Source organism: Meles meles, chromosome 6 (assembly GCF_922984935.1).
Source record: "Meles meles chromosome 6, mMelMel3.1 paternal haplotype, whole genome shotgun sequence".
Taxonomy (NCBI): domain Eukaryota; kingdom Metazoa; phylum Chordata; class Mammalia; order Carnivora; family Mustelidae; genus Meles; species Meles meles.
In genome coordinates, this window is record NC_060071.1 from 103372707 (window position 1) to 103398296 (window position 25590).

The 25590-nt window shown below is 42.0% G+C and overlaps 1 protein-coding gene and 1 long non-coding RNA gene across 11 annotated transcripts in view; one reads left to right on the top strand and one right to left on the bottom strand.

Annotated features, from left to right (window-relative positions):
• The window catches only part of TRIM9 (tripartite motif containing 9), a 108431-nt gene that overhangs the window by 41652 nt on the left and 41189 nt on the right, over positions 1–25590 (bottom strand). For all 10 annotated transcript variants that reach the window (XM_046007443.1, XM_046007439.1, XM_046007437.1 and 7 more), the window contains exons 2-3: positions 7118–7213; positions 4698–4820 (exon numbers count right to left, since the gene is read on the bottom strand). In XM_046007443.1, the coding sequence (XP_045863399.1) occupies positions 4698–4820; positions 7118–7213 (219 nt within the window). The remainder of the gene's footprint in view (positions 1–4697; positions 4821–7117; positions 7214–25590) is intronic.
• On the top strand, positions 7140–8662 carry LOC123943356. The gene is made up of 3 exons (XR_006818618.1): positions 7140–7268; positions 7773–7884; positions 8631–8662. It is a non-coding gene; the product is annotated as an uncharacterized LOC123943356 (long non-coding RNA).

The following is a 25590-nucleotide window of genomic DNA, read 5'->3' on the forward strand; positions in this document are numbered from 1 at the left end:
TTTCTCTCTTCCTCCCTCCCCCTTTCTTTCTTTCTCTCTTTCTTTGTTCCTTCCTGTCTTTTCTTTTTCTTTTCTTTCTTTCCTTTCTCTCGCCCTCTCTTTCACTCTTTCTTTTTCTTTCTTTCCTTTCTCTGTCTTCCCCCCCCCTCCCTCCCTCCCTCTCTTTCTTTCCCATCTCCCAGCCCAATCTAAGCCAAAGGATTACAAACCTGTTTTGAAGCAATGGCAAAATAGCCTAAGGAAGCAATTTGACAAGCCAATATTGTCCCTAGTGTAAATCTGTACTCTGAATGAAATGACCATATAATTCATTTTTCTAAATAAACGTAATGGAAATGCAACAGGCAATACATGGTATATAATAATAAAGACAATGATGCTAATAATGATAATAATTCTAACAAAACCCAACAATATACTTGGATTCAAAGTCAAACATTTTATATATGGTTACAATTGGATGTGGAGGTCATCTGTAAAAATGAAATGATGTAAGAAACAGCAAACTTTATCATTTTCTTTTAGCATTCTCACTGGATAATTTTGTTGGTACATTCATTGGCTGACCACACATGGAAATTAAAATTAAATTTTTTTAGAATTTTTTTAATGATTATAACTTTTTTCTTCCAGAAAATCTTAGAATTGAAAGGTAACCAAGAAGACACCTGTCACCTTGTACTATTCTACATATGAATTTCCTCTAAAATACTGGAACAAATATACATTTAAGATGATTGTAGAATTATTTCAAATTCTGAGTGTTACATAAATAAAAATCATTCTCAGAAATGCCATTTGTAAGTTTCATGAGAAAAACACGGATCTCATTAATGGCACATTTAAGTGTTGTCACAAATTCCCTGTGAGGATATTTTAAGGCCTTACTCAGGTCAGGAAGGCCCAGGAAAAATGGTCACAAAACATACAGTTCAAACAAGACACCTGGGGGATCGGGTTTACGGTGCTTATTGTGGGGATTTTGCCCACGTTGTCCCAAACAGGAATCAGTAGTATTTCTTGAAAGCTCAAAAGCATTTTTTCCCCTTCAGTAGCTTTCTGACATTTGATTAGTTTACCACATCCCAAAACTAGATATTTGTCTCCCAGTGTATTTTTTCAAACCACAGAATAATATTAAACAAAATTTATATTTCAAATATTTCTAAAATATGGTCACAGCTGCATACATATGTCTCCAAGCCTTTTTTTTTTTTTTTACTAATTTTAAAAATAGCTCACCAAACTTTGTGAACTATTTTATAGGATGATCAATTAAAAACACAAGCCACTTTCCTAGGTTCAGAGACAATCACACCTATGTATAGACGATTTCTACATGATGTACTCTGGTATTATGGACAGTAAGTCCCTAGGAGCACTTCTTCAGTATGCTGGGTGCCAGCACATTTCTAGGCATCCTCTCAGGGCTAACAATGTTTCCTGAGGACTGCCGGAAGTGCTGGGCAATGCTCTGTGAGGTGACCACCGCTCCTGGCCTGATTTTACCCGCCGGTGAAAGTAACTGAGCCAGAGACTTGCCCAGAGTTGGAGACCTAGTAAGTGAGGAAGTGTGTCCTCCCATCCCATTCTCTGTGACACAGAAGCTGGGCTCTTCACCTCTCAGCTCCGGCTTGTCTCAGAACCAGAACCATCCAATCTGCTCCAGTAATCAGTGCTTTCAGAGGGGGGCCTGAGGAGATCATAAAGACTCTTTATGGAAAGACTGGAAGGACTCCCTTTCCAGCAGCCCAGGCCTTTTGGATTGCTCAAGAAGAGAAAGTTGCCAGAAAAGTACACACACAACTCTCCTCTTTGTCAGTGAAAAGCAGGCCCCTAGAGAACTCTGCCAAAGGGGAGCGGAAGACCATAAGATTATCCCTGCCCAAATGTGAGTTATGGGTCGGCCAACAAAGACAGAAAGAAGTACTGTGCTTGGCGAGGGCTGTCTATAAAAGGCCAGTCTTTTCTCACAGATCTGAGTAGCAACAGAAATGACAAGAAAGGGGAATGGCAAGAAGAGAAAAGCAGAGGGAGGGAGACATGGAGGCTGGCGTCCACGGTCCGGGTGTTGGCGCTGCTGGCGGTTTTTAGCAGTGACATGCAATCTGCTGAAAACGGCGGAGAAACAAATCGCTCACGACAGAAGACAGAACAGCTTTGCTGCCGTGGGGGACAACCAGCCACCTGCCTCTTGTTTCCTCGGCCTTTGGGATCTGGGGCAGGGCACTCCACGCGGGGCAGGGCGACATGAGAGCAGGCGGCTGCCTCTGCTCAGCGGCCCCCGGCGCATTGGTGCATCCCGCTGGGGTGGGTCACCTGTACGGACAGACTGTCGCCCCACGTGGAGACTGGGCAATGAGCAGCAGCTGTTCCTGAGGGACCTCTCTCTCTATGTCCCCAGCACAGCCCTCAGAGGATTTTCACACAGTCCCATCCCACAGGGGCAGCAGGGGCTCAGGGGTCTCTCGTGCCCCTCTGCTGCTGTTTGATATGCATAAATGATGCTTTCTCAATCTGTGATTCCCTTTTCGGTCCAGATCACTGCCCTTCTCGCTCTCCCAGGTAGAAAACCTGCAGTGGCCACCATAGGCCATGTACGATATATCACAAATGGTTTAAAGATACCAAGAAAGTGCCTGCAACATCTTAAAAAAAGAGAGTTCTACTGAGGAAAAGTTAACACTTGGTAACTACATACAAAAATGGTTGGTGTACTCTTTAGAGGGAAAATCCAGCCATCCAGCTCATTTCCTACAGACAGCTGGGGTTTTCCTTTAGAGAGCTCTATGGGATCCAAGTGATATTTGAGCTCCACCATAACAAAAAAGGTTCTAGGTTTCTGAAGGGTATGAAATGAAGGGCTTAGTAATGTTAGAGCAGGTGATGGAAACAGGTTTGAGTTTGTTCTAACATGAGCCTAAGAGGATCTTCCCATTAGACGCACCACTAAGAAACAGTAATGGCGACTCTGGAAGGAGTGTTACCATCGCCAGCCTTGGTTTCCTGTCCAAACCAACAGGCTGATGTTCTAGGAACATTAGCGCCCTGTGCACTTTCCTTTCCCAACTCCTGCTTCAGATTTAACTTCAAGCCATGCAATTTTCTTTATCAAGGCATCTGCTGTGCCTCTCCTTGATAAAAGGGCACCACAGCTGCCTTGTCAGGACCGTTCAGAGAGCCATGGCCCTGATGGAGCCCCAGAGGGTGTCAGGCCAACAAGCTTCACCACGGGGCATAGCCCCCAGGAGCTCTTTCAGGCTTGGACCTTGTTATCCCAGCTCTGCCTCCTGCCTGGTGCAGTTCCACAGGTCCTCTGAGAGGGACACCTGAGGCAGGAGAGAAAGGTTTCTATTCCAGCCACATTACTGCCCTGATGGAAGGAAGAAGCAGGTGTGTGGCTCTGATTTTGCAGCAGGTAGGCTGTGGAAGAGGGAGCCTCATAGAAGAGGAAGCTAGATTAGGGTTTTCTGTTGGAGAAAACTGTTAAGCTTCCCTGGGGAGCGGTTGTTCTGTATCTGGCCATTTGGCCCCCTGCCTTCTGGCAGCGACCTCCCCCACCCCCACTCCAGAGCTCCTGGTGTGTGGCTGAGGCACAGAGTAAAGTTGGAAGGTTGGTGATTCTGCTGCTCAGGGCCCAGCATTTCCAGTCTTACCACAGGTCTTGCCCAGGACTCATGGCCTAGTTAGCAACTAGTTTATTGCCTTGTTTCTGGTCACCACAAGATGGGTACTGGCCCAGCCTGAAGCTTCCCTGCCACCAAGTTTGAGCCCCAAATCTTGTAAGCTGTGTTCTCTCATTTCTTCATTTTGAAACTCTTCTTTGGTCCTCCTACTGGAATCCTATTTGTTTAGAAATGGGGCCTTTTCCTGTTCTTCAGCGACTACAGCCTGTTCCAAATCTCCAGGGGGTATCTGATGCTTATGGGGCCTTTCACAAGCTCCTCCGAGGTTGTGTACGTTCTCTGCTGCCCACGATTGAAGCTCCCTGATGTTGACTGCCTAACTGCACTAGAGAGGCTGTAGTCAGACCTCACCTCTCCCTCTGCCCTCATCAGGCCAGCACTGTATACCCCTTATCCTCCTCCCACTGGTAGCTACCCTGGGGCTTATGGCAGAGCATGTGGACCTCTCTGACTGCCTGCTTCTGAGCTCCCTCCTCCTGCTGGGTCCTTCCCATCTCTTCAGCCTGCTCTCACATCTTGTTGCCCTGCTCTAAAGGGGCAATGGATAGGGTATCAGATGTCTCTAGGAGGACCAATGTTTTTGCCAATGGGGGCACAGACTTGTAATCAATGATTTCACAGTGTGATGACGAAAATCCAAGCAGCTGTCCAGTTGCACTTTCCCATTCTCTATTCCTTATTATTTTTCTCAGTGCCTGTTACTAAATACTGCATATTTTACCTTCTTGCTTACTGTTTATCCCTTCTGGTGGAATAAAAGCCTCACGAGGGCAGTAATTTTTATTTAACTAATTGTGTCTATACCCAGAGCAATTCTTGGGGAGTCACTCAATAAACATCAATGAGGTAAATGAGGGTGTGCATGGTGAATAAAGGGATGCTGGCTCCCTGCCCTCCGGGCCACTGGCCACCCAATACTGTGGGCATCTGGCCTACTCATCTAGACTGTCCAGCCTGGCCCTGGGAACCTGGCTCCTCAGCTTTCTGCCCTCCCCCCAGCACAGCACTTACCTTCAGCTTGTGCTCATGCTCCTTGTTGACACGTGCAAGCAGCTGGGCTTTCCTTCTGTTGAGGGCGTCAATGAGGGCATCACATTGGGCCACAAGGCAAGCCTCAAACTCCACACTGTTCTCCTGTGTGAGAGAGCACACGTCTTAGCCCCAGTGTACCTGGGCTTCTTGGGCTGCCAGAAAAAAACAGAGCTCCCTGTCCATTTGTGCGATGGAAATCCCTGCCGAAGGAGATGGAAAGGAACTCTGTCTACAATGCACATTTGGCATTTTTTAAGTAACTGGATAAATTTCACTCCACAGTGGTAGTGTTCCCTTGAATTTTACATTGAAAAGTATAAATAGTACTTAATAAATTTATTTTTATCAAAAGGAAATCATCTCCACGGTTCACATTATATTGTGTAAAATAAAGCTTAGTTTGTTGAACATAAAGTTAGAGTTGAACATAAATCCTTCTGAGGGCTGGCATATGTCCACTTATGGATGGTGGAAGGTGGCATTTGGAGAGGTTGGCTGCCTGAATGTGTTGGATATGGTGGAGGCATGAGAGTTAAAGAATTATTAAATTCAAGAGGAGAGAGAAGAAAGAGGACAGCAGTGGTCTTCAATATTAAACAATAATCCGATGACAATAGAAGTTTAGTATATGTGCTGCCGAAGCGAGCACGACAATAGAAGTTTAAAGAATAATCATGAGCAAAAGTACTTGCTCCTTTCATTAAAGAAGGCAAATAGTTAATGTACATAGGGCGTCAAGAACAATGAGTATATGTAACAGGCATCACCCAGCTGTAAAAGTCAAGCCATGAACCAACCGCTTGTGGGAGAAAGTGAACCATGTTCTAAATGAATTATAGCTTCTTCATGATGTTTAAATTGAATGCCAGATCTAACTATTTACTTGATTTAAACCTATACATTCTGTAGACAGTTTTTTCAAGCAGTTCTCTCCCAATTCATAAGCATTCATGAACAATCATCCTTTCAATAAGTTACATATGTAATTTTGAGAGTCAAACCATAATCTGCAAAACAATTGTAATTTATAGCAAATGAAAGATGAATACTCACATATACACAAATAGCACTGAAAAAATAGCATCCAACTGGGTCAACTGTAAGCTTTTGGGGGCTGGCAAGGAAAGAACAGCTTAGCCTATCAAATTTTAATTTATTCCCAAAGTCAAAAAGAACTGTGTCTCTTAATATGAGGACACACTGACAGGTATCTGATAACTTCTCAAATGCAAGTCCTTTTTCATTTAAGATGTGCATTAGTATTGCTAGAGCAATGACATCTGCATATGAAATTTCAGATTTCATGACAATTGCTTTTGAGTACTCAGAGAAGTCCTATAGAAAACATCATTTAAGAGCTCTCCATGTCCCATGCAGAATAACATTGGGAGGACAAGTGCAGCCTTCTTGCAGGTTCTGATGTAGAGCAGAAAGAAAGCTTTGCTCTGATGAAGAGGTGGGGTGCAGAGGCAAAAGCAAAGGAGGGACTGACTGATAACCTCTGTTGCTCCGGAAAACAGAAGGAAGTGTATGGGTATTAGGTTTTTAGGCAATCAAAAGTTTTAACATGAGCATGCATGCAAAAAAGGGTGAGGAAATCCCTGTGAGATGCTTTGAAAGATTGGCTTACATTTAAAAAGATATTTCTACCTTGACATGGGTTAAATATTAACTCAGAAAGCAATTTACTAGAGGCCAGAGCGAAGGTTATTTCTGTGAGGCAACCTCAAAACATAAGAACAGTAAACAGAGCAGAAGGTCATTATTTAAGCATCTCATGTAGTTTATGGCTTCTTTCGTTTAGCAATAGTGGAGAACTCATGAACTCTCAAATGCCGGCTGATCTGTGGGTCATGTCCAAATAGAGCAATCTGAAATTATAGCTACCGGGGGGATCCTGTTTGGAAAATATTTAAGCATCTAAGTGGAGAAGAAGCATTACTACATGCAGGAAGGAAGGACAGAGAGAAGGAGGAATGGAGGAAGGGAGGAAGGGAAGGGAAGGAAGGGAGGGGAAACCATTGGATAAGACACAATCATGGCAAGGTGTTTTGGGAGCCTGTAGAGTTTAAAAAACTAAAAAATTATGACTCCGACTTCACAAAGAGGCCTCTTTCTAAATCCAGGGTAGTAGAGAATTAGGATCTCAGTGCCAAGGACAGGAACTATTTGGAAAACCAGGTAGTGTAGCTGGCTTGTCAGCAAAATATAACCGCCTTGAGAAAGGGGTACATTTGAAATTGGTCTGTACATTTGTTTGTTTTTGAAGAGAGAGAGCAGAAAAATAATTGGAATTTCCCCCACAACACAGAAAAGTAGAAGAAACAGACAAACTTCCCCACGATGCAGCAATATCTGAACCCACTGGGTTTGCTTTCTGTCTCAGGTGCTGCCAATACCTGGATCTGCTGGACCATGTTGCGGAGCTGCACCAGAAACTCCTTGGCTTCTTTGGCCCTGTCTGAAAGCCCGTTCAGCGCCTGGGAGAGCTGGCTCTGCAAAGATAAAGAAGGAAACCATGGAGCTGTAATCACAGGAAGTAGCAATGAGGTTGTACAGAATCATTTCAATCCAAGACCCAAGAGTCCTCAACCTCCTCAGATTCTTTTTGTCAGAGTCTGCGACAGTTAGCCAACATTTGTACATGAGGATTCTGGTATTAACAGCATCCAGACCCCTTCCACAGGCTCCTGAGAGCTTTCTCCTCTGAAGCAGGGTCAACTCCTGGCCATTGCGGAGGCCCTCACCAGCTGTATCTGCCTGGAATTTCCTCATCTCATTAATTTGTTAATTAATTCAGCAATAATTTATTTAATTTGAAATTAAGAGAAAACTATGAGTTAGATGATTTGGTAATTGTCAAAATGATTTAGGTTGAAGTGTTCTTGGTCTGGGCCTGGGGCAGGAAGAATAGAGAGTCAAGAACAGGAGGAGGGAAGGAAGGGTTAGAGCATTGGTGTGATGCTCTGGGGCCACTTTATTGTAATGACAGATACAAAAGCCGCGCGATCACATTCCTCCTCATCAAGGTCACCTTTTGACTTTCAATTACAGGCCTGTTGCCGTAACTCCTCTCCACTCCCAAACCAAGGCAGACTCGCTTCCCAATTTCGCACACTGTCCTATCCACATGGGATGCAATTCTGCTGGGGGGCCAAGGGTGCAGGTAAGACCTTGCTTTTTCTCCAGCCTCTCTGCCTGCCGGGGTGGCAAAGGGACACATTGCTAATTGATGAGACTGGAGTGGAGCTTGGCTGGGGGTGAAGAGTAGTCTGAGAAAGCTCTTGGTTTTCTGCTCACATGAGACCAGTGTGGCTGGTGCAGCCTCTGCCCTTGTGTTCCCAACTTTATGGCAGATGTCTTAAAATTCTCCTTGAGAAGGCCAACATAGTAAGGGAGGAGGGGTAGAAGGAGAAATAGCCTGGGTTCCAGGGGCACCTTTGAGCAGCCAAACAACACTTGAAGTTTCCTACCACTAGGCTTCTTGTCTATAGGGAATATTAACTTAAATTAAGTAGTCAATTCAATTAGTTAATTAACTAATTATCAATTAATCAATTAATTAGTTAATTAACTTAGTTAATTAACATAGTTAAGTTCCCATACTGGGGTTTCCATTACTTGCAGCCACTACCATTGTACTTGATGCAAAAGTTCTTCTCCTACAAGCCTGGGCATAACTGCCCATCTCTCCAGGAAATTACAGAGACAAACTCCTTTCCCACAATACCTTCTTTGAAAACTAAAGCCTACTCCCCTCCTTGCCAAGACAACACCGCAACCACCCTCCTCTTTCAAGCAAAAAGGCAGAATCTTAAGATTATATCTCTTGGTCTAATGAATGTTTCTCTGCCTCTTTTTTAAAAAATGTAAATCCAGTATAGTTAACATACAGTGTTTTATTTGTTTCAGGTGTACAAGGGAGTGATTCAAAAACCCTATACATTATTCAGTGCTCATGAAGTTAAGGGTACTTTTAATCCCCTTCACCTTACTATATGATCCAGTAATTCCACTACTGGGTATTCACCCAAAGAATAAAAAACTCTAATTTGAAAAGATACATAAACACCTATGTTAATTGTAGCATTATTTACAATAGCCAAGGTATGGAAGCAGTCCAACTGTCCATTAATAGATGAATGAATAAAAAAGATGTGGGGTATGTGTGTATGTGTGTACAATGGAATATTACTCAGCTATAGGAAAGAATGAAATCTTGCCATTTGCAACCACATGGAGCTAGAGTGTATAAGGCTTAAGTGAATGTTTTTCTTCTTATATTTGCCTTATTAAATATAAAGTTGGGTACTGGATCTCTTTAAAAATATGCATGCCATGCATGCTTGATAGAAGCAATGTGGGGTAGTAGAAAGAACATAGGCCTTGGAAGTGTTCAAATTCTGCCTTTGTCCTTTACTAAATGTGACCTTGAGAAAAATGACCTGTGCCTGGGTTACTCCAATGTAAAAAATGGGAAGCATAATAATGTTTTATAGTTGGGTCATTGTGAGGGTTTAGTGTATTCACCAATGTAAAAGCTCCTGCTGGCTATGTATAATGGAAAAGGGAACTACCCTGAACTCATAAATGCTACCAGTTACTGGCAGTGCCAACTTTTATTCACAGTTTTACCTCCTCCATAAAATGAGAAGAATATTACTATTCTTGGGTGTCATGGCATTGCATGAGATGAAATTTAAAGGCCAGAACCCCTCTGGTGTATGGTACATGCTTAATAAATGTTAGTTTTTACTAATTTTTTAAAAATATTTTATTTATTTGAGAGGGAGATACAAAGAGTGAGCATAAATGAGGTGGGGCGGGTAGAGGAGCAGAGGGAGAGGGAGAAGCAGACTCCCCGCTGAACAGGGAGCCCTATGCTAGACTTGATCCTGAGACTCCAAGATCATGACCTGAGCCACCTAGATGCCCTGGTTATTATTAACTCTTTTCACTTTCTTCATTCCTGCTCACAAACACCTGCAGACTGACTGGGGAGATTTGCAGAGCAGATTCCTAGAAGAGGATCTGTTGGAGAATATCCTTCATCACTTTTACTCTGACCTATGTACTCAGACTCAGGGAGGCTAAACCAACACAGCTGTGTAAGAAAAAGCCCAAAGAGAGCCTACGATGCTGGAAGGGCTACTCAATTATTTATTACCAGGTCCCAGCTGCACCTATTATTTGGAATAAAAGTTTTCTCCTTAAGAACTTTTTCTAAGAGCCCAGGGAACGAAAGAGGGTAGGAGGATCTCATTTAGAGAAGCAGACAATACAATGACAGACATATTCTAAAGGAGACATTTTTCATTGTTACCTTAGAATTCATATCTCTTCTTTTTCAGAATGAGCAAAAGTTTGCTGGCTACTACAGTTTTCATCCCCTTTTATTATAACATCTGCCTTAGTAACCACACTTGGATGTTGGAATAGAGAAGTCAAGTTCATTCAGCTATAGAGAACTGAAGCTACCTGATTTCTTGTGTCCCCACCTGGTACTTAATATATAATGTAAGTTAGTTAGACCTGACACCCATATAGAATTTTTGACAAGTTACCGCTAACTCCTTAGAAAAGAAACTATTCCATAGGATAGAAAGAGTACTGGCCTCATCCATTCCCAGGTTTTTATGTGGCAAAGCAGTAAGCAAACTGAAAAAAATCAATTCATTTGCAGATTACCTCCCTTTGTGTCTATTTTCAATCCCAAGAATACCTTCTACCTGGCTAATGGTTCTGGTATTTGATAAACAACTGTATTATAAGATAAAAATCTAAAAACCTTTCTCTTAAGCTTTGCCAACTTGTGGAAACTGAGCAGGAGACAATGAAAAATCTTGGAAACCATTTATTACTAGAAATGCCCTTATTATAAGGATTTATGTGCTTTTATAGGATAGTCTTTTGATCACATTTATAAGCTACATCTGACATAAAAGAACATTATTATTGATTGATTTTGTTTCCCAGGAGCATTTAAATTCCTGCTGTGAGCTAGCAGAAATATTCTGTCTGCATTCAGGACCACGGAGCAGCCCTGTGAATGTATAGCAGATCACCAAAGATGCAAATACTTAGCACGTGTTTTCCTTACAGCACCTTTAGCTGTACCAGTAGCCATCAGAAGCAGTTTATAATGCCTAAGCAATGACATTTTGATTTCCTGAATAGTTGTCTTCCAATTTTCTGAAAAGGTGTCATGACCAGAAAGTGAATGAGAGTGGGGAATTAATGTAGCCGAAGAGGCCAGAGCTCAGCACATGCTCTGAATTACCAAGATGGCCCAGAAAGGCAGCAAGTTGCTCAGAGCTGTAAGGAGGGAAACAAAACATTCCCCCTCCTCCTTCCTCCATGTGCTGCTTTTTCCCTCCAATTTCCACCCAGATTCCCCTCACCTTCCAAAGGAGTGAAGGTTATAAGGGATCAGAAGCTCAACCTGGAAGCCGTGGGAGGGTGGTTTGCAACCCATTATGACTTAAGGCTCAGTAGATGGATGTGGGATTCAGTCCCTCTCAACTAGCTCCTCCCTCGGCCGAGCATCTGCCCAGCTGCGGAGGATGCCCATGCAGAGGATGGCGTCTCCTCTCCTCACTCTGCCGTGAACATGATCTGTGTGTCATTTTCTCCCTTAGTTTACTATGAATATTGTATGGAGGCAATTGGGACAAAGGAAGGAGAGCTTCCTGGCTGTCTGTGATCTGAAGTTACAGCTATGGGACAGGTCCAAAAGGGTCAACCCTAAAGAATTAGTACAAAATAGATGAAGCAACAGTGGCTTAATGGCCCCTGTGACTCTGTCACAGCACACTCTGCTTGGGGACCATGCCATGGCCCCCTCCTTCCCAAGTACCAGGGTCAACACAAAATGCAGGAGCAAAGTGACAATTGATGTGATATAATTTTGAAGTAAGACCCTTAGAAGAAGAACAATTTTTTTCTGGAAGGAGTGCTGGTTTTTAAGTCTTACTACATTACTGTCATTCTATAATTAAAAAGTAAAGGCAAGAAATTCTAATAGTTACGAGATATTGGTCATTTCTTATTAGCAAGGGACTGCTGGGTTCTTTTAATGGGACTCCCACTTAATCCCAATCACCACCCTGCCATTTTGCAGAGGCTCAGAGAGGATACACCAGAGTTTAGGTTTTACAACTCACATATAAAAGAGCAGGAACACAGGGGCGCCTGGGTGGCTCAGTGGATTAAGCCGCTGTCTTTGGCTCGGGTCATGATCTCGGGGCCCTGGGATAGAGTCCCGCATCGGGCTCTCTGCTCCGCAGGGAGCCTGCTTCCTCCTCTCTCTCTGCCTACTTGTGATCTCTCTCTCTGTCAAATAAATAAATAAAATCTTTAAAAAAAAAAAGTGTAGGATCACAAATCCTCATCTAACTCCAAAGTTGTGCTCTTTGCTTCCACCATCCAAAGAAGAGAAGTCTTCTCTCACTCATGTAGGAAGAAATAAAAACCACCCATAGTGACAGCATGCAAAACCAAGGAAGGTGAGTTGGTGAGGGGGGTTATGACTGATTATGAGGAAACCTGATTATGCTTAACAGGCAGATAATATGTAAACCATAGCATAGTTAGTCAACCTAGATTTTTCCTGCATAAAGTTTTTTGGTGATTTTGTAAAGGACCTGTCAATGAGATCCATGGGTCTCATGGGAGAGGGCCAAAGGTTTGGACTGACGTCCACCATTGGTTTTATCACCCACTGACCTGAGACCTTCGGAGGGACTGGGCTGAGGGTAGAATCAGGTAAAGGAATGAGAAGTCACTGAATAACTAGAACTTGGAGAACCTTTGAGCTGAACTCCCAGGGGGACTGATTCTCTTTCTGGCTAAACTTCTGTTTCTGGTCTATACCTTTCCTTATACCTTTCCTTTCCTCCACAAAGGGATCTCTCTTCTGGTTTCTCTGGTGGTGGAAGAACCTGGATCTAGCCCAGTCCCAGCTCACTAGTTAGATGGGCAGGAAGCCCCACAGGCTGGCCTGCCTGGAGATGAGGGCCAGCAGCAAAGCAGGGGCAGTAAACAGGTTGTGATCTGTCAACAGTAATCTAGGCATGTGTGTGTGTAAGTGAATGTATATGTGTGAGCAAGCATGAGCACAGAGAACATGAGTGTATAAGAATGTGTGCAAGAGTACATGTGTGTATGAGACATCAGTGGAGTATCGGGAAGCTCTTGGCTTTGGATAAGGCTGGTGTCAGAGGGGTCTTTTTTTTTTTTTTTTTTAAAGATTTTTACTTATTTATTTGACAGAGGTCACAAGTAGGCAGAGAGGCAGGCAGAGAGAGAGGGGGAAGCTGACTCCCCATTTAGTAGAGAGCCCGATGTGGGGCTCGATCCCAGGACCCTGAGATCATGACCCGAGCTGAAGGCAGAGGCTTAACCCACTGAGCCACCCAGGTGCCCCCAGAGGGGTCTTATGCGCAGCTGATTTGGGCCCACTCAGCTGCTGCTTACTGCTATTGGTTCTGACCAAGATCCTCTCTGTGCCCAAACGTAGTCAGGTTCCTCTGAGCCCTCTTCTCAACTTTGGCCCATAAAGGCTTAAACAAAATTCTAACATAGTTTCTAATGGGTCGTGGCCACATTCCTAGGATGACCCTAGCCCCCTTGAAGTATCAGTCTGAGGAAATTCAAGGCTGCCAAAAGAATTTACTGGTTGTTTCAGCCAACACGTGAAGATAGAGCCCTTGCCTCCTAGTCTCTGTAGGAGGTTAGGAGTCTAAACCCAATAAACACCAGTTAGCAAACCCAGATGCGTTCCACATGGGCCAACCCCTTCTCACTTTCTGTAATTTCTCACTTCCCTGACTCTCCTGAGCCTCAGCTCATCCCCTCTCCATTCTTCCATTCTTCCTTTAAAATGCCCAGTCACAAAGGTAAGCTGAAGACAAAGCAGGAGCTGACCCACCGGAACCCCCCCAACCCCCACTCCTGGGTGGGACGTGTATGACCTTCTTCCAGGAATCTCCCAACTATCTTAATGTTAATGACTTGCTAGAGGGGAAAAACAACCTTAACTTGATTGCCAAAGCCTTTGAAATCTCCCTTTTTCCCTACCTCCTCCAACCCTATAGTATATAAACAGCTGCCCATCACAACCCCAGTGCCACAGCTCTTTCTGCCCTGGGTTTTGTCCACGTGCTTTAATAAACTACCATTTTGTACCCCCAAAACCCCCAAAACAAAAAAACCCTCCAAAACGCCCAGTCACTTCCATACAAATTGAAGTTGAGTTCAGTATGCTGGACTCTTTTCCCTATTGCAATAGTGTATAACTGATTGAAATCTGTCTTTACCACTGTGACTGGTGTCCACTCTGTTTATCTTTGATAGTGGCTAACCCTGGCTATGGCCTAGGGAAAGCTGTGGCAATCTTGGGCAATGAGCTGACCCTTCAGCCGGCCCAGGTTAACTTTAAGGGTAGGGAAGGAAGCACGTCCAAATTCCCCTGCCTGAACAGGCACATCTCTCATATACTAAACCAATCTTACCATTTTGACTGTGAATGTGAGCTATAAGTTGTGCGGAAGAAGAAAGGAAGAAGACATTTTGCACCTGACACACTGTTCCATATAATTTCCTTTTCCATTCCGCAGGGCTAGATCTGCACAGGCAAGTACACAAACATCCACACTAAAAGCTAATGCATAATGCCACTGACCTTCTTTTTAATAACAATTCAAATCCAATACTGTTTCAGTCATTCTTGAAACCATAAACATGGGCCAGCAATGCCATTTTTTTCACCAGGTAGTAGTAACTGACTGACATAGACAGGGCAATGGGCAGTAATCTGGCATTGGGGTTAAGAAGACAGGCTTTCCAGTCAGATGGACTTGGGTTTAAATCCAGACTTTCACTCGCTGTGGAACCATGGGCATATTACCTAATGTAGGGGATACTGTGGTGCTCTGTCTAAGTTCTCTTTTAAAGGCTGTTGTGTTGGGGTGCCTGGGTGGCTCAGTGGGTTGAGCCTCTGCCTTCAGCTGGGGTCACGGTCTCAGGGTCCTGGGATCAAGTCCCATGTCAAGCTCTCTGCTCGGCGGGGAGTCTGCTTCCCCCTCTCCCTCTGCCTGCCTCTCTGCCTACTTGTGATCTCTCTCTCTCTGTGTCAAATAAATAAATAAAATCTTAAAAAATAAAAGGCTGTTGTGTCCTTCTTCTAGCTGCTGGGAATACTACTGTTGATAAATTGAGTACACTAAGAGTCTTTCTTGCCTATGGGGACAGGGTGTCCCCATTAGTGACTGGCTAGGACCTCCTTGCCATAACTTGAGAACAACCCCGAAAGGCTATCCCAGCTCCAGAACTCCCAGCAGATGCGGCTGGGGCCAGTCAGGTCAGGTTCCCCCTCTGCTCATTCCTAGCCTTCTCACTTCTTCTACTAAGAGCACTCAGCAGCTAACCATCCCTTCACAACTCTCTGAGCCTATGTCCAGGAGCCCTAGTCTAAAACACTAAACTTCCTGGGTGCCAGTTTCCTCATCTGCAGCATGGAGATAACAATAGTACCTGCGTCAGAGGACTGTAGTGAGGATTATTTAAAATCATATATATAAAGTTCGTCTATGCAACATCTGGCATATCGTAAGCATTTAGTAAATGTTGTAAGCATTTATAATAAGAATTATGTTAAAAAATACATAAATCACTAAAACATTTTGTCACACCACAAGTCCCAATTTGGGGTTTGACCACTTATGATTATTCAGACACTGCACTAGATTATAGTATTGTTCACAACTCTTTGCTCTCTCCCCATTTTTGCCATAAGACTTGCGGTGCCTCCTGCAGGTGGAGCATGTGTCCCTACCCCATTGTCATTCTTGGCCATGTGCTTTGCTTTAGCCCAAAACAACACTGTGATTTTCTGCCAGCTCACTGGCTTTTCTTCTTTATCACATGAATCCAGTGGTATGCTGATAAATAGGCTCTTGAAAAGCCCCAATTCTAATTTGTAGTGTTTGCCAATTTCCAAGGTTGGTTTTAGGCTACCAACATACATCACTGAATGTGGAGTTAGAAAAGAGGTATACTCTCAGCTCTTCACAGTGAGTGGGTATGAGCTGATCAGCATACTTGCATACCACCGGCATATCCCACATAGTGGCTATGGGCTTTCAGAAAGAACACATGTGGAACGGAACTTCAGACTACCTCCTGTGATAGAACATGAGCAAGAAATACATCTTTGGGGGTGTGTGGGTGGCTTAGTGGGTTAAGCCTCTGCCTTCAGCTCAGGTAGCGATCTCAGGGTCCTGGGATCCAGCCCCACATCGCATTGGGCTCTCTGCTCAGCAGGGAGCCTGCTTCCCCCTCTCTCTACCTGCCTCTCTGCCTACTTGTGATCTCTGTCTGTCAAATAAATAAATAAATAAATAAATAAATACATCTTTGTCACCAAGATTTTAGGGACCGTTTGTTACTCTAGCAAAACTGATGAATACAAATAGCAATTATAATCTTTTCTTTCATGGTTTAATTTAATCAATATTTATAGTTTTACCATGGACCAGGCACAGTGATTCACGCTAGGAAAATAATGATAAAGAAAGTAAACACAATCCCCTCCCTCAAGGAACCATCACTGTTTTGAAACCACCACCATTCTGAGCTTTATAATGTCCATTTGAAAGTTCTCTCTTACGGACTCTCTAATGAAGAGCAAGCAGACTAGACTATTCCAACAACTAACAACAGAAATGTAGCTTCTCCACCTCTCAGGGCAAATGAGAAGTATCTGCTTCCTCACCAGACATAGCCAATTCTAGCTAGAGTTTGAATTCTAGATACACTCTGCATGGCCTTTATCTACTAAACTTAAAATAGTTCTCTGCCATAGATAGGAAGCTCTCAAGCTGGAGATGCAAATCAACATGGAGTTTTTTTCATGGAGATAGAAGTCACTTTTTGTCTAACGGCACAGGAAAAAAAAAGAGCGAGAGTGAGAACGAGAGAGAGAGAGAGAGAGAGAGAGAGGAAAAGAAAAGAAAAACAGTTGCCTCACCCAATGTTCATAGTTTCTTGGGGGGAAATCAATTTGCCATGTCTCTATGGCTTTTGCAGGGTGCTGGAAGCCGTGAAAGAATTCATGCAGCAATTGTTGTGATGGAAGGCATGAAACTTTAATAAAGCGGCAAGCATATAGGCTGCAAGGTCAACACCACTCGCCTCAAGGGTCTGTCAGAGAGCATACCTTTCTATGGATATTCAAAACCACTATACATGTGTTGTTAGGCAGTTACTAAGTATTTACAGCTGAGGATCAAAATATGCTTTCCTTGGACTAAGCCTTTGTGTAAATATTGGATTTTACATCCCAGAGATGGACTACAGGATACATCTCCTTTGTGTGTGTGCTGCCTTTTCTCTATGGAGAACTCTAAGGCCCTAGTCAGCAGACTGAATCCTTTCCCAGAAAGCTGTTTTCTCTGCAGATCCCCTTGGCTTCCTTTAGGTCCTCATTGGTCTGCCATGTCCTTCCAGGTGGTATAGCATTCCATATTGTCTGATACTACCCGGGCACAGTTTTAAGATTAGAACAGATTTGAGATCAATACATTTTCCATTTTCAGTTCTCTATAATATTTAAGTGTCCCGGATAGAAACTTTCATTTTTCAAACGAAGACTTTTCTCTAAATAATTAAAAACATGCTCTTAGAAATATATAGGATGAAGTGAAAGAAATCACCGAACTATTTTTCATATAGAAATGCTTTTCCTGTGCTCTTTCAGAGACTCAAGTGTTAAGTGCTAAAGCTGGAATGACCATTATTTGTTCCTCAGGTTTCTAGTATTAAGAACAAAATAACTAGTGGGAGCAAGATGTTTTGGGGAGGGCACTGGGTGTGGTGCAAAAACAATGAATACTGTTGTGCTGAAAAGAAATTTTTAAAAAAGTGAAAAAAAAAAGAAATAACTTTCCCCCCATATTTCAAAAACAGAACATGCTTCTTTCAGAAAAATCAGAAAATAAAAGACTTAGTAGTTGAAAAAAATAATCTCTTTTCACTTAATATGGTATAAATATTTTCCCATCTGACTAAAAATACACTACTTCCTCCTTTTGTGTAATAGGTATATAATATTTGATAACATTTACTCTGTGGCAAGCACTGCCTGTAATGCTTTATACATAGTAACTCATTTTTTTCACACAACAACCCAGAAAGGTGGGTACTATTAATATTCAAAATTTTTGTAAGTGATAGAATTAAGCAAGAGAGGTTATGTGGTCCAAAGTCCTAAAACTGTCAGGCAGAGCAGAATCCAAATCCACAAAGTGTGTGACCAGAATCTATTCTGATAACCACTAAGTGGAAGGGTAACCCACTATGTTGATGCAGCATCATTTATTTAACTAATCTCCTATTTTAGGACATTCAATTTGCTTCCATTTTTTGCAAAGAACTGACATAAATTTCATGGAGTAAATCTTCAACACATTCTTGATTATTCTCCTTTTCAGAAATGAAATTTCGTATTTACTCACATTAAATGTTATCATCTTATCAAAATGTCCTTGAGTGGTCATTTAATTTATATTCCTGATAAAGGTGATATAAGTAATACCTGCAAATATTATCATTTGTATTATTTTTTAAGATCAGAGAGGCAAATAATGGAATCTCATTTCTAAAATTTGCATTTTTCAATTACCAAGGTGAGGGAAGAGAGACTTTTTTCAAAAGCTTATTATTGATATTTTCCTAGTTAAGGCGGAAATTCCCACTGGTATTATTTATAAAGCACTTAGGAGAGGTCCTAGCCGACAGAGTGCTACCAGGACTACTTAAGTGTTTGTCAAGGAAATTAGTTTCTTCCCATTGTTGATGACTAATGACTATCTGTGAATAAGGCTGGCCTGAGGACACTTGTTTGCTTATCAAGAAAGCCTTAGGGACCAAAAACTGAAAAACAACATGGAAAATTTAGTTGGCCTGCCAGAGAAGTGAAAAGTTATGGCTTAACAGTTTTAGTAGAATTTGGTCACCATGTCTGGTTCACAAAATCTCTACTCTTTAGAACTTATTATTTTGTGGACACATAATAATGTGTCTGGTAAACATTCAATGGGCATAAGAAAAGAATATATTCTAGGAGAGAATATATATACATTTATATAATATAAAGATAATATGCATAATATAAATTTTTGTAACACATGTGTAAACATAATTAAACTTGTTAACGGGGTTGTTCAGATGCCCTACGTTTTTTCTTATTATTTGTCTCTTTGACCTATAATATTCTAAAATAAAAAGGTGATCGGGGCGCCTGTGTGGCTCATTTGGTTAAGCCTCTGCCTTCGGCTCAGGTCATGATCCCAGAGTCCTAGGATCGAGCCCTACATCTGGCTCTCTGCTCAGTAGGGAACCTGCTTCCTCCTCTCTCTCTGCCTGCCTCTCTGCCTATTTGTGATTTCTCTCTCTATCAAATAAATAAAATCTTAAAAAAAAAAACCAGTATGGTAATAACATACAAACAGACACATGGATTAATGGAACAGAATAGAGAGCCCAGAAATAAACCCACACATATATGGCCAATTAATTTATGACAAAGGAGCCAACAATATACAATGGGGAAAGGACAGTATCTTCAATAAATGGTGTTGAGAAAACTGGACCGCTATCTTACACCATATGCAAAAATTAACTCAAAATGGATTCAAAGACTTGAACATAAGACCTGAAACCATAAAATTCTTAGAAGAAAACCCAGGGGGTAAGCTCCTTGACATCAGTCTTGGCAATGATTTTTTGGATTTGACACCGAAAACTGGATACTGGGAGACCTCCACTCACAGGGTGTTACTGCCTTGGATGATTTCATGCCTTTGCCCTCATTGTGTTGACTCTTTTCTTCTGTTGCAGATACCTAGCAGCCCCTGGAATCCAGTTACCTGGCCACTGCTAACTGGTCTGCATGCCCTCTCACAATGATGTGATTTTAATATTAAAGATGAATCTGTTATGGAGGGCACATATTACACGGAGCACTGGGTGTGGTGCATAAACAATGAATTTTGGAACACTGAAAAAAAATAAATTAATTAAAAAAAAGATGAATCTGATAAAGGTCATTTAGGTGCAAATATATGCCTAATTTGAAAAGTGGCAATTCCTCAGAGGGAGCAGGAATGATGGGCGTCATTCAGTAAGAAATGGGAGGACACTCACCACTTCTGCCAGAATCTTCGCCCACCCTTAGAAATGTCCTGTCCTTCGGGAAGGCACAGATGCCATAAGGCTCACAATGCAAATGTGTCCTTTTTGGTCAACTTCTGATGCCATAAGTTGTAGGAAGAACTTGTGTTCAGATGTTCTTGGTTCCTTTAGTTTGAATACGAGTTTGAGAGGCATGAGTCCTCTCATTTTGCTGATAAATCCACATTGTCCCTCTCTGAGAGTCCTAACATTTCATTTACAAAGTCCAAACATAAGGAAATTAAATGAGCCTTAATATTACTCTCCTTTTCACTACTATTGCTTCTGTAACTCTGAGAACAAAGTAAAACACAATCTTTGTCTAATAAATGATCCTCTTTGCCAAAAGAGAAACTCTTGGGGATATCTTAAATGGCTTCTAAAACATATTTTGTTTTTTCTCCCCACAGTACTGAAAGATTTGTTAAGATCCAGTACTTATAGGTCAATTTCCATTCAACATAAAATTAATAGTGATCATCAATATCGTTCAGGAAAATGGATCTAAGCCATGTCTGATTTCGTTTCACCCTTTCCCTCTGCGTCTCTGTCAATCCATCTCTATGCAAGTCAATTGCAGTGCCAGCCTAGTGAAAAGGGAATGGTTTCCATGACAACAGATTTTCGCTCTGCTAGTTAGAATCTACAATTTGACTCCCACAGAAATAAATCTCATCATGGGAATTGGTTGATTCTGTAAACGACTAAGTAACTGTGCAATCATATCCAAAGAAAAGCCTGTTAGAAGCTTGCCTGAGTAAGGGTAGGTTATGCAAGGTGACTACTGAATCTGCCGCTAACCTCACACAGATGGGGCGATGTGCAGGGAATGCCTGTTTTTTGAGCCGCAGCTTGCTTGGTTCTGCACCCACCACGTGTGGGCTGCATAGGTTCGCCTCTTGTGAATTTCAACAATGCTTTAATTCCAGGTGGAGGGAATAGATTTTAGAGCACCTCATAGCAAATGACATAGTAAGTGTTCATCCCTGAAAGTCTTTCGTCTTATTTCCAGAAACTGTTAGTTCCTTGAAAGGACACAATTCCCAGAGCTGTGCTTCAGGCATCCGGCATGGTATGAATTTAATTGCTTATTGTCTGTTTCTCTGTTAAATTTGGTGCTGCTATCATATAAGAAAACTCTTGTCTCTTCACTATCATTTCCCCTTATTTTAATAATCTGTCCTATTTATTAATTAAAAATATATAGAAACACTTGCAGATTTATAATTTTCTTTTTTTAAAAGATTTTATTTATTTATTTGACAGAGAGAGAGAGAGAGAGAGATCACAAGTAGGCAGAGGCAGGCAGAAAGAGGGGGAAGTATGCTCCCCACTGAGCAGAGAGCCTGGTGCAGGGCTGGATCCCAGGACCCCGAGACCATGACCTGAGCCGAAGGCAGAGGGTTAAGCCGCTGAGCCACCCAGGTGCCCCTAATTTTCATTTTAAAGTGTAACATGATGCTAAGTGTTTCAAATAATGGTTTACAAACATATTTTCCTAATAACAATTTATAGAAATTATAACAGTTAATTCTGATCTATAAGAAAATAATTGCTGTCAATCTCATGGTATATAATTAAAGTGATTTCAATCAATCCCATTCCTGGATCCAGTAAGCCAGGTTTCCTTCTGAACAGTGGGACTCACTGCTGAAGTAGGAACTTGTGTTGCAGCAAGTTGGTATCCTCAGCAGAGAAGAATGTGCAGCTTTGAATAAGCATGCAAATATTCGGAACTGTGATGAGACTGCACTGCAAAGTGCAAACTCAGTAGCTAAATCAACTCCCTCCCACCCCAGCTCGTTGATGCATTATGCTCAGTGAGCTGGTTTTTAAAAGCCATTTCAAACATGGGACAGAAATCCCTTAGTACCCAGCCTGTCGCTTTCCCGATTCAGCAGAAGATAATTATGGCTAAATCTGGTAAAATCTGCATTTCCATGTTGTACACCTTCCTTGTTTCCTCAGGCTGTCCCCTGATGCTAACTCCCTTCTTCCTCCGCTCAAAGCTTAGGAAGGATCTAATACCACTCATTTAAGAATGATGGGCCAAGTAGCCCATTAGCCTTTCATTGAAATTCATGCATATTAAATTTTTATCTAAACCAAAGATTTCCCTTTTACATTTTTCATTTCTAGTTGTCAAATGAAAGACTTTGCAGTTAAGGAAATTTTTAGTAATTTTTAGAAAAGTGGGAACAATTTTGCTTAGAAAAGGGGACCTTGAAATTACATTAATTTTACCTTGCTGGCCACAAATGCAATCTTGATATCATCTTTTTAGAATGAAGTCTCTGTCCTCCCACCCTCCTATTGGGCATCTTCTTCCTAGGGTAAGAGTAACCCTTTGAGTCTTTGGAGGCCTATCCTATCAGCAGGTAAGAGTGAAGGAACTGATCCCTTCCTTAGGAGCTTTTCCCAGGAGGCAAGCCTAACCTGGTACAGACAGATCTCTCCTCAACCTTCCTTGGGTAAACAACGGGGTGGCCTCCTCTGCTATAGGAGTTGGCATACAACATGATCTAAGCTGATAGTTAAAAATGGCAATGCCATTACTTACTTACAGGAGGTCCAAAAATGCATACATTTTGTTTCCTCTTGTGTTTCTACATCTGAATTTCTAACAAAGAATGTTGTTACTGGAGGGCATCAATTTTATTTCATTTTATAGACTGCATCTTCCTGAATGTCTTGTATTTAGACTATCACCTTTGTCTATTCCTACTTATATATTTAAAACGACAGAACTCAGATATGCAAGCAGCTAATCAATGAGAGTTAGGTGTGGCAAGAGGTGAAGGATTGGGGAAGGTAAAGTGAGAGTGTGTAGAGTATGTGGTTTCATGAGCAAAGTACAACTGATACGTCAAGCTGGGGAAGAAATATTAGCCAAAGGAAGGAAACAGGGAATGGTAGGAACAATGGAAAGAAGAGAAAGGTAAGGAGATAGAGGGAAGATGGGGAGCAGGTTAGGATCAAATATCAGACCATCTGGGATGGCAGGCAAATGCCTATGATCTCGAGAGCACTCTTGATCAATTCCATGGATGACCCAGAAAGCTAGGCATAGTGATGTCAACTGGGTCGAACCTTGAGGGACCAGCAGTGCCACAGAAGTTATATGAAATCTGGACAGAAAACCAAATATTAGGACTTCAACTTAGCAATTCTTTTTTCTCCCACCATATAACTTACAGATTATTCATCTGTTTCTATATGACGCGCAACCAGAGTTAGCAGAAGTAGGCAGCTCACTAATTATAGGCATGTTTTTCAGCTCATGGTCGTACAGTGAAACCAGAGAGGTGGTAGCTTCCTAATGTGTCAAGGTAGGTGGAAGTACATCCCCCAGAATTCCCTTTCCTGCATGTATAGTTAGGGTGGGCCACAGGAGAGTTTCCTGTGGGAGACTTTGAGGGGGAAGTGAATTATCAGTCATTTTGTAGCCCACACCCCTTGTCACATCTGCTGTCTCAGCTGGTTGGCATGAGGCAGCAGCTGAACCAGCAACTGCTCCACCTTCTCTGGGGTCCTCCTTCAGTCTCTCCAATTCTTGGGCCAGGGGTGTGTGTGTGTGTATGTGTGTGCGTGTGTGTGTGTGTGTGTGTATGTTCGTGTGTGTATTTAGGTCAACGACAAAAGGCCCCAGATTCTACAGGACATTTGCATCACATCACCAAGGACAGAAGCGAGAACCAACATGGGTTTCAGTCAATCTCATGGGCTCGAGCTTGTGCCTGTGCACTCTAGCTTTCTCTAGTGCTGCTCTGTGAACTTCAAGCTCCAGGATCAGATGTGAAGACAACAGCCTTACAGAGACTGCTTAATCCATTCCTCCCACAACTGTGCAAATGCAAATCCTCGTAACAAGCCACCCAACTAACAAACTAACTAACCAACTATATTGCCTAGTGGTACTGCTTCTTTGCTTGGACCCTGACTGATACAGAAAGGTAAGGAGGATTCTGAAGGCATTTAATTCTAGAATAAATAAATTAAGTCTTTTTTCACGACCAAGAACACTATGCATATAAAGATCAAACCAGGGACACCTGGGTGGCTCAGTCGATTAAGGCTCTGACTTTGCCTAAGGTCATGATCTCAGGGTCCTGGGATCAAGCCCTGAGTTAGGCTCTATGCTCAGTGGGGAGTCTTCTTGGCGCTCTCCCTCTCCCAATGCCCCTCCCCTCATTCTTGCTTGCTCACACACAGGCTCTCCCTCTCTCAAATAAATAAATAAAATCTTAAAAAATAAATCAAACCAAAATGTGAGTTGAAACCCATTGATTCACACCCACCAAGATGAGGATAATAAAAATGACAGTAACAAGTGTTAGAGGATGTGGAGAAATTAGAACCACATTGTTGGTGGGCATGTAAATTGGTGCAACCACTTTGGAAAACAACTTCCTCAAAAAGTTAAATATAGAGTTACAAAAGGACCTAGAAGTTCCACTTTAATACCAAGAGAACTGAAAACATAGGTCTACACAAGACTTTGTACAGAAATACTCATAGCAGCATTATTCATAAAAGTCCAGAAGTGGAAACAAACCAAATGTCTATCAACCAATGACGGTATAAATGAGCTGTAGCATAGCCATACAATGGAATACTTGAGTAGTAACTCAGCAATGAAAAGAAATAAAGTACTGACATATGCTATAATATGGATGTAGTAATTTGGATGTTCACTTGAAAGAGGGTAGCAGTCCTGATAAAGGATAATGAGCAAGATTATAGCAGTTAGGTCCACCTAGTGAGCATGATTGTAGCAATAGATCCATCATCGGTAATAAACTTTTCTCATTCATCTTTCTTTGGTCATCAAAGGCAGAACCCAATTCAAGTGTAAGAAGCAACATTATGCACAAAGAGATATGTTCATGAATTGTTTGTAATGGTGGGAAAAAATCTTGAACCAACCTCAATGTCCATCAACAGAAGAAAAGATAAGTCAGGGAATACCCACATAGCAATTAGAATGATACACATCAACATAAAGGATCGATTTTGGAAATATAATTCTTATTGGAAAAGAAGCAAATTGCAATATAATGGGTGGGTTAAAAATTCAGGCTTTGCAATGATTACATTTTAGAAATGGATTACAGTTTAGTGGTTGTCAGGGGTTAGGGATGGGGCTGGGGGAGGGGGTTGGAGCAGTTTGAGGGGGTGAAAGAGAAGGTGTGGTTTTAAAAGGGCTACACGAGGAATCCTAGTGGGGTTGGACCTATTGATCATTTTGACTATGGTGGTATCTATATAAACTTATACAAGTGCTCAAGTTGTATAAAACTTAACGTACCCACATTTGTAAGTAAAAAGTAAAATTGGGAAATCTGAAAAAAAATTGGTGGGCCATTTCAATGTCAATACCCAGTGATATTGTGATATTATACTATAGTTTTGTAAAATATTACCACTGAGGGAAACTGGGAAAAGTATAAAAGAGATTTCTCTATATTATTTCCCACAATTACATATGAATTCACTGTTTTCTCAATTTATTTCTTTTTAAAGGTTTTTAAAATTTATTTGACAGAGAGAGACACAGCAAGAAAGGGAACACAAGCAGGGGGAGTGGGAGAGGGAGAAGCAGGCTTCCTGCTGAGCAGGGAGCCCAATGTGGGGCTCAATC